This window comes from Dryobates pubescens, chromosome 12 (assembly GCF_014839835.1).
Source record: "Dryobates pubescens isolate bDryPub1 chromosome 12, bDryPub1.pri, whole genome shotgun sequence".
In the NCBI taxonomy this organism is placed as follows: Eukaryota; Metazoa; Chordata; class Aves; order Piciformes; family Picidae; genus Dryobates; species Dryobates pubescens.
The window spans coordinates 2,025,979-2,038,420 of record NC_071623.1 but is presented as its reverse complement, the minus strand read 5'-3'; the positions used below and the strand labels follow the sequence as shown (position 1 = coordinate 2,038,420).

General features: G+C 44.8%; 1 protein-coding gene across 1 annotated transcript in view; it reads right to left on the bottom strand.

The window, feature by feature from the left end:
- Window positions 1-12,442, bottom strand: part of CRYBG3 (crystallin beta-gamma domain containing 3) — a 43,457-nt gene that overhangs the window by 28,764 nt on the left and 2,251 nt on the right. Inside the window, exons 3-6 of the mRNA XM_054166140.1 lie at window positions 10,419-10,533; window positions 9,082-9,117; window positions 7,932-8,065; window positions 6,136-6,262 (exon numbers count right to left, since the gene is read on the bottom strand). Of these exons, the coding sequence (XP_054022115.1) occupies window positions 6,136-6,262; window positions 7,932-8,065; window positions 9,082-9,117; window positions 10,419-10,533 (412 nt within the window). The remainder of the gene's footprint in view (window positions 1-6,135; window positions 6,263-7,931; window positions 8,066-9,081; window positions 9,118-10,418; window positions 10,534-12,442) is intronic.

The following is a 12,442-nucleotide window of genomic DNA, read 5'->3' as shown; positions in this document are numbered from 1 at the left end:
CCACTTTGGAATTTTAGGCACAGAGTTCAGGCACTACTTGGGAAAACGGCAATCCAATCACTGTGTTCCTTCAACTTTTAAATAAGATTTGTTTCTGAAACATTCAGTAGTGTCCCAGTAACTTGAAAATAAGTACATAGTGCAAACCAGAGAAAAGGCTATCAAACAACTAGACTAGACTAGAATTAACCAGGTTGGAAAAGACCCTCGAGATCATCAAGTCCAACCTATCATCCAACACCATCTAATCAACCAAACCATGGCAGCAAGTGCCTCATCCAGGCTCTTCTTAAACACCTCCAGGGATGGTGACTCCACCACCTCCCTGGGCAGCACATTCCAATGGGCAATTTCTTCCTAACATCCAGCCTAAACTTCCCCTGGCACAGCTTCAGACTGTGTCCTCTTGTTCTGGTGCTGGTTGCTTGGGAGAAGAGACCAACCCCCACCTGGCTACAACCTCCCTTCAGGCAGTTGTAGAGAGCAAGAAGGTCTCCTCTGTGCCTCCTCTTCTCCAGGCTAAGCAACCCCAGCTCCCTCAGCCTCTCCTCCCAGGGCTGTGCTCCAGACCCCTCCCCAGCTTTGTTGTCCTTCTCTGGACACTTTCCAGCCCTTACAAGCTACCAACCAGACAGCAGTACACTGAGAAAACAAAACCATACAACAATCAAAACCCACTTAAAAAAATTAAGGCCAGACCAAGCATGTAGCCAGATTCATGTAGTCAGGTGAACCTGATCAAACAGGCTCTTTAGAGGACACGATGTCTTTATATGATGAATAATGAAACACCACTTTAGAACCAACATTTGATGTGGCTCAACCTCTCTGAGTTGTTTACAGGACACTAAACAGGGATGGAACAAATTCTGTAGCAAAACTGGTTTGCCTACCATCTCCTTCTTTCATTTATGTAAGAAGTTGCAACTACCTTCAGGTACACAGCAGAAATTCAGGTGCCAGGTCTGTCAAAATCATCTTTTGAGAAGAAAATCTCCACAACCTAGTGCCATTTTAGCTCAGATGAAAAACAGCTACCCCTAACAAACCTAAAGCAAAGACTGTGTAAGAACTCATGAAAAGCCATCATTTAGATCAAATCTGCACAAAATGTGGCTACATTTTCAATGCTGAAATACATCCACAATTGTAGGTGCATTTAAAACACATTTCAAATTCAGCCATCCATTTTCCTCCCTAAGCTTTCACTACAGCTTCTCTTGCAGTAAGCAAAGGAGAAATACTTAAAAATGGACTTTCAGACCAAGGCAAGTAATTTCAGACTTGAAAACATTGGTGGGGAAGCTCCAAAGACAACATACTCTGCTCCACCAGAGGACTCAGAAACTTTGTTCTCTCCCTAATCATGAGGTTTAGGCTGGAGGTTAGGAGGAAGTTTTACACAGAGAGTGTGATTGCCCACTGGAATGGGCTGCCTGGGGAGGTGGTGGGGTCGCCGTCGCTGGGGGTGTTCAGGGCGAGGCTTGACAGGATGCTTGGTGCCATGGGTTAGTTGATTAGGTGGTGTTGGATGATAGGTTGGACACGATGATCTTGAAGGTCTCTTCCAACCTGGTTTATTCTATTCTATTCTGTTCTATTCTACCAGGAGCAAATCTCAGCTTCACAGAATCTGTTATTTCCAATTGCAAGAAGCAGCAAATGCAACTGCCCCTCAAACCAGCACACAGTGCAAACTGCTGTCCTCAGGAACAAGCCTATATTTGACTCCAATATGTCTAAATAGAATAGAATAAAACCAGGTTGGAAGAGACCTCAGAGATCACCAAGTCCAACCTATCATCCAACACCACCTAGTCAACTAACCCACGGCACCAAGCACCCTATCAAGTCTCCTGAACACCTCTAGTGATGGTGACTCCACCACCTCCCTGGGCAGCACATTCCAATGGGCAATCAGGCTCTCTGTATAGAACTTCTTCCTAACCTCCAGCCTAAACCTCCTCTGGCACAGCTTGAGACTGTGTCCTCTTGTTCTGGTGCTGGTTGCCTGGGAGAAGAGACCAACCCCCACCTGGCTACAACCTCCCTTCAGGTAGTTGTAGACAGCAAGAAGGTCTCCCCTGAGTCTCCTCTTCTCCAGGCTAAGCAACCCCAGCTCCCTCAGCCTCTCCTCACAGGGCTGTGTTCCAAGCCCCTCACCAACCTTGTTGCCCTTCTCTGGACACATTCGAGCAAGTCAACCTCCTTCCTAAACTGAGGGGCCCAGAACTGGACACAGGACTCAAGGTGTGGCCTAACCAGTGCAGTGTACAGGGGCAGAATGACCTCCCTGCTCCTGCTGGCCACACTGTTCCTGATGCAGGCCAGGATGCCATTGGCCCTCCTGGCCACCTGGGCACACTGCAGGCTCATGTTCAGCCTACCATCAACCAGCACCCCCAGGTCTCTTTCTGCCTGGCTGCTCTCCAGCCACTCTGACCCCAGCCTGTAGCACTACATGGGGTTGTCGTGGCCAATGTGTAGAACCTGGCACTTGGATGTGCTCAATCTCACACCTGGAACAGTCAGGATGCTCTAATCATGAACAGTTAAAAACACAGGCACTTGGATGTGTTCAATCTCCTGCCCTTGGACTCTGCCCATCTGCCCAGCCTGTCAAGGTCCCTCTGCAGAGCCTCTCTACCCTCCAGCAGATCAACTCCTGAACAGATGCTGCTGGTGGTACGCTAGTGAAAACAATTCTACAAGCAATTTCTGTCTTTGCTTTCAAAACACTCCCCAAATCCCCACAGCAGAGCTCAAAACTGTTCACAGCAGAAATATTTCAGACAAAGCTCAACTGAGAGCTCTTGCAGTATGCCTATATGCATGTACATCTCAAGCAGTGGGTGGGAGGGATGACTTGCAAAAATCCCTCCTTTGTGCATGGTGTTTAAGCTTTCTGATTTGTGGGGAAATTATATTAATGCCTGGGCTCAAGTGCAGTCACCCTGTGTGTGCAGAAACACAGGCTGGATTTTCCTGACTCTGGTGGAATCTGTCATGTTGAGCACCATGGCACTGGAACATCTGAAAAGCTTTGCATAGTACTAAGCCACATTGACAGAGCTGGTTCTGACACAGGCTAATGAGGTAGCCTGTATCCAGCCTGGCTCTTGCAGAGCCACTTACGTGCTTCATCACCACGCTCCCTGCTTTAGGAGCATGGCACAAGGACATCTGATCCAACTTTGCCTGGAACTGACCCAGGTACAACTGGGCTCATTAGCTTCAGCTTCATGCCATGTGAGCCAGGATAAACTGATCAGGTCTGGTCTGCTCCTAAAGCCATCAGTGTCAAAGTCAGCTGGTGTCACTCCCAAGCCAAAAAAACCCCAAAACCACAAACAAAAACCCATGAGACCAATATAGATAAAGAGCAGGGTTAATGTCCAGTCCCACTCCCTACCTCAGCTAACTACAAATAATGTCACTCTGCTCTGTTTCACAAAGACCTCAATATTCTACAGAGCCTCTTGAATTCACCTGACTACACCAGAATTTTTAGGGAATACCAATCAAGACTTGATGTCAAGGAACACCCCTGCAGAGTCAAAGATCCTTCCAACCTTTACAGAAGTTCTCACAGAATTTCTGGGATTAGAGAGAGGAGCTACCATGGTCACTGTGCAGCAAGAGAAGGGCTACCATGTTCACTTCAGCACACACAGCTAGTTAGAGATTTTTTTCCCCAGTTGTTTGAAAACAAAAATTTTGTACCAAAACACTTTTGAAATCCTGAATTTAAGTATGGTCTACAAAGCCACAAAGAGAGCATTTGATGAGCTTGACCACTAACCTATGTATTGTCCCCCAGAGAGGTAGTCAGTCTGTTGGTCAATCCAAACAACAAAATGCCAGTGCCATTTGTCATTTTATTGGCACCCAGCTCATTGCCCTTAGTTATGCAACAATTTGAGAAGAGCTATAATTTACACCTCTCTACCAATATGTACAGATTGGTATATATTTATATGCCACTTTGAATGATACATGAGTGTGAATGATACCTGTGTTTTTAACTGTTCATGATTAGAGCATCCTGACTGTTCCAGGTGTGAGATTGAGCACATCCAAGCGCCAGGTTCTACACACTGGCCACAACAACCCCATGCAGTGCTACAGGCTGGGGTCAGAGTGGCTGGAGAGCAGCCAGGCAGAGAGGGACCTGGGGGTACTGGTTGATAGTAGCTGAACATGAGCCAGCACTGTGCCCAGGCAGCCAGGAAGGCCAATGGCATCCTGGCCTGCATCAGGAACAGTGTGGCCAGCAGGAGCAGGGAAGTCATTGTGCCCCTGTACTCAGCACTGGTTAGGTCACACCTCAAGTCCTGTGTCCAGTTCTGGGCCCCTCAGCTTAGGAAAGATGTTGAGATGCTGGAAGGTGTCCAGAGAAGGGCAACAAAGCTGGGGAGGGGTCTGGAGCACAGCCCTGTGAGGAGAGGCTGAGGGAGCTGGGGTTGCTTAGCCTGGAGAAGAGGAGGCTCAGGGGTGACCTCATTGCTCTCTTCAACTACCTGAAGGGAGGTTGTAGACAGACGGATGTTGGTCTCTTCTCCCAGGCAACCAGCACCAGAACAAGAGGACACAGTCTCAAGCTGTGCCACAGGAGGTTTAGGCTGGAGGTTAGGAAGAAGTTCTATACAGAGAGAGTGATTGCCCATTGGAATAGGCTGCCTGAGGAGGTGGTGGAGTCACCGTCATTGGAGGTGTTCAGGAGGAGACTTGATGGGGTGCTTGGTGCCATGGGTTAGTTGATTAGGTGGTGTTGGCTGATAGGTTGGACTCGGTGATCTCTGAGGTCTTTTCCAACCTGGTTAATTCTATTCTATACAAATGAAGTATCTGCCTATACATGGAAGGTCATCCTGGCTAGGCATGTGCATGATTTGAAACTTGTAATTACATCCTCTGCCAAGAGGAAGATGTAAAACTATCAATTTAAGTTAATCAAATATCCTACATATATAGCTTGGAAGTAAAGAAAGAGTAAAGATTAGTCAGTGGTTGAATAGAACTCTGTGCATTCAAAACAGGGGCTTAGAAGAAAATTCCTGTCTCAGATACTGGAAAATAAATTCTTTAGAGAAGGACATCTCTCTCCAATTTGGTTTATTCTCCTATCTTGATTGCAAGCTGTATGATAGATTCTGATTGGAAACATTGCTTTTCCTAGGTGACTTTCCTAAAAATCAAACCTGCTAATTGTGACAGTAGCCAGGGCCTCTTGGGCTCCCATTAACTTTAAAATTTTGTCATTTATTTGTGTTTACTAATGCCTGCTGAGACAATGAAAGTTTGCTTCCAATGCCTGTGTTCAAACTTCACAAAACTCTTGGGTCAGGACTATCACTGAAGGTAAGAGCAATCTGAGCAAATGAGAGTGAGCAATCTCAGAATGAACAACCTAGCTTTCAGATGAAGCCACTCTGCAGCTGTATTTGAAGCTCTCAGAGTTACTACTGTATTTTTAAAAGATCCTTAAACATCCAAACATACAAAAAATCCTCCAAATCAAAGCAAACGATAAAGAAACTCTAATCTCACATCTCCCCATTGCTAAAAAAGTCTAACTTTGCTTCCAACACTGGACTCTGATGCAGTTCTTACTGTTTCACCTTTGTCCCCAGCTGAACACATTAGAGTACAAGGGACTTGTTTTTACCATGGTTAATTTTGCTGCCAAAATTTTCTGGCACAAGAAGAATCAGAGGACAGAGGGTACTGCTGTTTTAAGGCTTGCCACAGCTGTCGTGTTGAAAAGCTATTTTTGTTTTAATAAAGAACTGCACTGTACATTTATGCATGTTGAACTTGAAAGCAAAATCTGTTCTAGGGATTCTAATTGCTTACAGTGCAAAGGGAGATATCTGGAAAATCTGGCAGGTAGGCAAGGAATGCTGCATGATACACTCCCTGTGTGAGCTTGACAAAGGCTGTTTAGAACCTGCTTCTCCTTTACAATGTATACAGTGCAGGCTAAATTTCAGCAAGTAGGACAAGAATGAGAATGAACTTGGGCAAAAGGTGGAATGACTAAACCCAAGACAGCTGTGCCATACAGGAAGAATAACCTTCCTTTTTATGTAGGGAACTGTGCATAATGTGTGTGGAATTCATACAAGTACTTACAGCCTGAAGGAACCGGAAAGACAGGAGGACACTGTCAGTTCCCTGCCAAGAGGGTTTGTCTTCATAATCTCCCTCCTCCAACAAATATTGACAGCCTTTGTAGTTTTTCTTATCATAGGCAACCCACCTACAGCAACAACACAAGCAAAGAGAGAGAAATAACTAAAAGCAAATCAACTGCATATATGATAACAAATAAAAGGGGAAGAGAACATCCTAAGAACACTAAAACAAGTATCACAGGCTTAGCTGACAAAGCACTGCTTGTTTGAAATCACAACAGGCACTCATGAAGTGCTCTTTGTGGATCAAAATTGCACCATGTGATTCTCTCTCAAACAACAGTTTATTTGTGTAATGCTTCTGCATGTACTTCCTTCTCCATCAGCCATGTTCCCAATACCAGCGTTTGGTACTCTGGAAGCTGCTGTGCACCTAACAGCCAAAATGCTGCAAACTGCCAGCTGCTAATGATTAAAAAAGCAGTGGATCTTTTTAGTGTGTTAATAAACAAAGAGATTCTCCACTTGCTGGTGACAAAAGTAATAGCTTTCAGCGGAACAAAATTTCCCCCACTGATACTGCTTCCTGCTCCTACATAAACCATACATATCAGACAAGTGACCCAAGTACATACAATATATTGCAGATGCAGTATGTTTCACTACTAAGGTAATACAACCTTTTAAAGTATTATGAACAAGTAGATAAAGCTCAATTAAAACAAGGCATTTCCACTTCAACTTTGAAAGCTCTAATGGATCTTAACTTGAAAAAGTGCTTCCCCCTCCTCCTCTCTCGTAAGCATTCCTTTCATTAAAGCTCCCTTGCAGTGATTAGAACTGCTGTACAAATTCTGTCAGCACTGAAGTCTGGCAGGCAGGCAGGGAGAGCTGTCCTGTTAGTACCATTTAGTTTACACTAATTCAGCTGTTTAAGCTACTGCAGCATTAAAAATAAAGACTGCCACAACAGGGAGAAGAATGATTTGTTAATAATTTGAGGCCTCCCACATAGTGAATACACAAGGTATTTGCTGTTAGATTTGAGCATTCACAACTGAATTTATTTTGAATTTACTGCTTCCAAGTGTCTGACAACAGCCTGAAAGCATCCTTGTCGTCAAAACTTTACTCTGAACTATTACCACCAAAAAAAGTTTCTAAAGACAATTCTATTGTTAAACTCTTTTCAGAAACAACCATATTGCATGCTTTCAAACAGCCCTATCCTGTTGGGTCCTGGGAGACATTGAAAGAACAATGTGTGGGGTTGGCAGCTCTCTCACTGAGCCTACCTCGTGAGCAGTCCATACAAGGATTGTGTTACACAGCCCTTCTGTGTGTGTGTGACACAGAGAGGGGCACAGCAACACAGCATCCATCTGAGGCCTCACCAAAGGAGAATTAGCCTATGTTCTTAATTCCAGATAGCATGCAATGGGTGGCAAAGCACATTAAATAAAGACTACCAGGAGTATAGAGCACTATAAATTAAAGCTCTATGTGAATGATGTTATTAAGGAACTAAATGGCCCAGTATATTGGCATCCAAATGGTACACACTGACTTCACACTTCTCACATGCTTAGTTCCTATATTCCCTTCAACAGAGAAGCCATAATGGAGAGGTGGTTTTATTCAAAGCTGGTAATTAACAAAAGAAATACACATTCCTTTCTTTTAAAAACATTTTACCAGGGAAAAATTTTAATCACCCCTTTGCTACCACTTCTCAGTCTTAAGTTATGATTCCCTGCTTTGCAGTAAATAAATATAAAGGTGAATTATACTTACACTCCACCAATTACACGTATTGATCCGATTCCCTGAAACTCCTCTTCACTACCAAACAGAGCTGGGACAGAACTGACATTTTCTGAAAGTTCTTTGGACCACCCTTCAAAGTGGGCTTTCTCATATATTATTATCTAGAAGACATGATGTTGAACAATGCCTTGAGTACACCCCAAAGTGTAACCAGACGTTTGGTTGCGTGTGCTGCTACAGCATGTGGAAAGCAGCTTTAGTCCCCCTCCAAGAAGAGCATTCAGAACTGCATTCCTCAGCCCTTCTGATGTGTGACTGTCCTGCAGGCTGAAGAGATCCTATTTGGATTTAGACAGGTTTGTCAGGCTATTTGCAGACATTTCCAGAGAAGAGTAGTTATTTACACAATTCTATATACAAAAACACACTGCAGCTACATGACTGTGACTCATCCTGCAGTTCTGTGCCTGGGCAGTGTCTATGAGCCTGCAGTGAATCCCACCTGGTCACAGTTAGACACACTGAGCTTAATCCTTCACAAGCAGACAAGATGTTTTACTCTGTACACTGCTAAGTTATTTAAGTGACTGCAGTTAACACCTCCCTGAGGCCATAGAGAAGCTATTAATAGTATTAACACTTATGGCAGTATTTAGTAGACAAATACACTATTGCATGTATTTGTGTAATTAAAAGTTACCTAAAGCATTAGCATTTTTGTGGAGAACTAGAAAAAGGAAGGTGGATGAGCAGTAACTCTGGATGGGGTCATGATCTCACTTATGATTCCTGTATTGAGACTGAGAAATATCCTACTTCTTCCCCCTTTCTCCTCTCCTCCTTCCCTTGTTTGAAACTTGGTACGTTACATTCAACACAAAAACCTCTCCTGATATTTTCCCATTCCTGATGTGTCAGTCAGGAAAACTTGATTTACTCTGTACAAGACTTGCAGCTTTTCTATGCCAAAATCACATCGTCCTAACACACAAACGCTTACTACTTTTACATCTCATGAAACACTGGTGAGACAGCATTCATCCTTTTTTTCAGCAGTAAACACTGAATACTTAACCAAACATCACATACCAAACAAAAAGAAAACAGTGTAAAGAAGGATTTGATTATTTCCAACATGCTCATATTTTTTTCCCCCCTAAATGTTCTCAGTGCTTACCTTGACATCCATTGGCATTTGTACCTTTAGGCCACCCTAAAAAAAGATGGGGGGGGATAAAAGGTATTTTTATATACATATACACACACACACATACCAAAGCATAAATTATATTATAATTTTATCAGAGCATGAAGCCTTTGTAATTGAATTCACCATTTTCAGTGCTGGCCAAATCAAACACTAGCTTGAATACTCTGGCAATTCATAAAGGCAAGGGGCACCATAAATCTGACCTCCAAACAAATCAGCGTGTTGCCAAGCCTGCAGGGGGGCAATCTGTTAGCCATCTAAAGCAAATATTTACTATGTTGTTTTAACATAATTCACACTGACCAATTTTTAACATTAACTTTTAAGAATTTGCTGCATGTATTTCAAGTTTCTTAATCACAAATGGTGGAAACCTAAAAAATCCCATGAGAGAGATAATACAGGCTGATGGACTCATGTCTGCGGGTGAAGGGCAAAACCAACAAATGCCTTTTCTCTTAGAATCATAGGATCAGTAAGGTTGGAAAAGACCTCACAGATCATCAAATCCAACCTGTCACCCAACACCTCATGACTAACTCAACCATGGCTTCAATTGCCACGTCCAATCCCTTTTTGAACCCCTCCAGGGACGGTGACTTCACCACCTCCCTGGGCAGCACATTCCAAAGGCCAATAACTCTTTATGTGAAGAACTTCGTAACCTCCAGCCTAAACCTCCTCTGGCACAGCTTGAGACTGTGTCCTCTTGTTCTGCTGCTGGTTGCCTGGGAGAAGAGACCAACCCCCACCTGGCTACAACCTCCCTTCAGGCAGTTGTAGAGAGCAAGAAGGTCTCCTCTGAGCCTCCTCTTCTCCAGGCTAAGCAACCCCAGCTCCCTCAGCCTCTCCTCCCAGGGCTGTGCTCCAAAACCCTCCCCAGCCTCATTGCCCTTCTCTGGACACGTTCCAGCAGCTCAACCTCCTTCCTAAACTGAGGGGCCCAGAACTGGACACAGGACTCAAGGTGTGGCCTAACCAGTGCTGAGTACAGGGCACAAGGACTTCCCTGCTCCTGCTGGCCACACTATTTCTGATGCAGGCCAGGATGCCATTGGCCTTTTTGGCCACCTGGGCACACTGCAGGCTCATGTTCAGCCTACTCTCAACCAGTACCCCCAAGTCCCTTTCTGCCTGGCTGCTCTCCAGCCACTCTGACCCCAGCCCAGAGCACTGCATGAGGTTGTTGTGGCCAATGTGTAGAACTCAGATGTGTTCAGTCTCATGCCCTTGCTGTGTCTAGGGGGGGACAGTTACAGCAAAAGGAAGCCACACAACATATTACAGAATTGTGAAGTCCTCACCATTTTTAAGGGCCGCAGAGATTTTACATCTGCTGAAGGAATTTCAGATGGCAAACCACATTCTTCCAAAACCTCCACATCTCCCTTGTAATTGCAGTCTGAATAAGCAAGCCACCTGTGACAGTAAGGATAAAGAGTTTATTAATCTCATTAGAGAGATCACAACTAGAAACACTGTATAAAAATGATTTAACTTTCTGCAGTCGTAAGAAGTAGGTAACGCGTTTGAGACACTGGCAGCACACCAAAACAGAGCTGTATTGAAACACACTAACAGCATCAATGTCAAGATCTCAGATGCCTTTTCCTCAGTCCAAGCTAAACAAATGAAAGAGATGAAAACTGTGGATTCCTTCACTTTAAGTAGCCAGTTCATTACACTGTGTGCACATCCAGCTGGCAGCCAGTCACTAGTGGTGTGCCCCAGGGATCAGTGCTGGGCCCCATGCTCTTTAACATCTTTATTGATGATCTGGATGAGGGCATTGAGTCCATCATCAGTAAATTTGCTGATGACACCAAGCTGGGGGCAGGAGTTGATCTGCTGGAGGGTAGAGAGGCTCTGCAGAGGGACCTGGACAGGCTGAACAGATGGGCAGAGTCCAAGGGCAGGAGACTGAACACATCCAAGTGCCAGGTTCTGCACATTGGCCACAGCAACCCCATGCAGAGCTACAGGCTGGGGTCAGAGTGGCTGGAGAGCAGTCAGGCAGAGAGGGACCTGGGGGTGCTGGTTGAAGGTAGACTGAACATGAGCCTGCAGTGTGCCCAGGCAGCTAAGAGAGCCAATGGCATCCTGGCCTGCATCAGGAACAGTGTGGCCAGCAGGAGCAGGGAGGTCATTCTGCCCCTGTACACTGCACTGGTTAGGCCACACCTCGAGTCCTGTGTCCAGTTCTGGGCCCCTCAGTTTAGGAAGGAGGTTGACTTGCTGGAATGAGTCCAGAGAAGAGCAACAAAGTTGGTGAGGGGTTTGGAGCATAAGCCCTACGAGGAGAGGCTGAGGGAGCTGGGGTTGCTTAGCCTGGAGAAGAGGAGACTCAGGGGTGACCTTATTGCTGTCTACAACTTCCTGAAGGGAGGTTGTAGACAGACGGGTGTTGGTCTCTTCTCCCAGGCGGCCAGTACCAGAACAAGAGGACACAGTCTCAGGCTGCGCCAGGGGAGGTTCAGGCTGGATGTTAGGAAAAAGTTCTATACAGAAAGAGTGATTGCACATTGGAATGGGCTGCCTGAGGAGGTGGTGGAGTCGCCATCATTGGAGGTGTTCAGGAGGAGACTTGATGGGGTGCTTGGTGCCGTGGGTTAGTTGTTTAGGTGGTGTTGGATTGGTTGATGGGTTGGACGCAATGATCTTGAAGGTCTCTTCCAACCTGGTTTATTCTATGTATTCTATGCACATAAAATTGATGTCAGCACTGAGGATGAGATGCATCAAATTTTACCTAGGATTGTCAGCTTAGGAATTAAAAGGCTTCTATTATCAGTAATACTGCTTTTCAAGTGAGGTCATTAAAATACAGTGATTTGTAACACTCCTGTTGTCATTCTGACATAAAGATTAAAAATGCTGAGACTCCTTCAGACTGTTTCCAAAGGAAAAGCAAATGTAAAAGATGGACACAGGGCTAGCAGACCAAATAAGCAACAGAGGAAGAGGCACTGAGTCATATGGAAAGCAATTTTCTTAAAACTACCCACACAGACCATAACAGTTAAAAACTGTACTAAGTGCTATCAAAACTAAGACTGTTTTTAATTCCTCCACCACCTCCAGTTTCACAGACATATTGTGAGACTGTGGGAGGGAAGGCTTGGCTCACACAGAAAAGCAAACTCAAGACTCTTGTAACAGAATAGTCAATGTCATTCTGCAGCAATTTATGGGAAGAGGCACTCAAATCCCAACCTTCAGAACTGTTGTGTTGGCCATTTGTCTGTGAAACAGACTAGGCTGCTCAGTACAGGAAATGCTGGGCTACCAAGGGGCCTCTATCATATTGCATCATCTCTCTCCAGAAAGT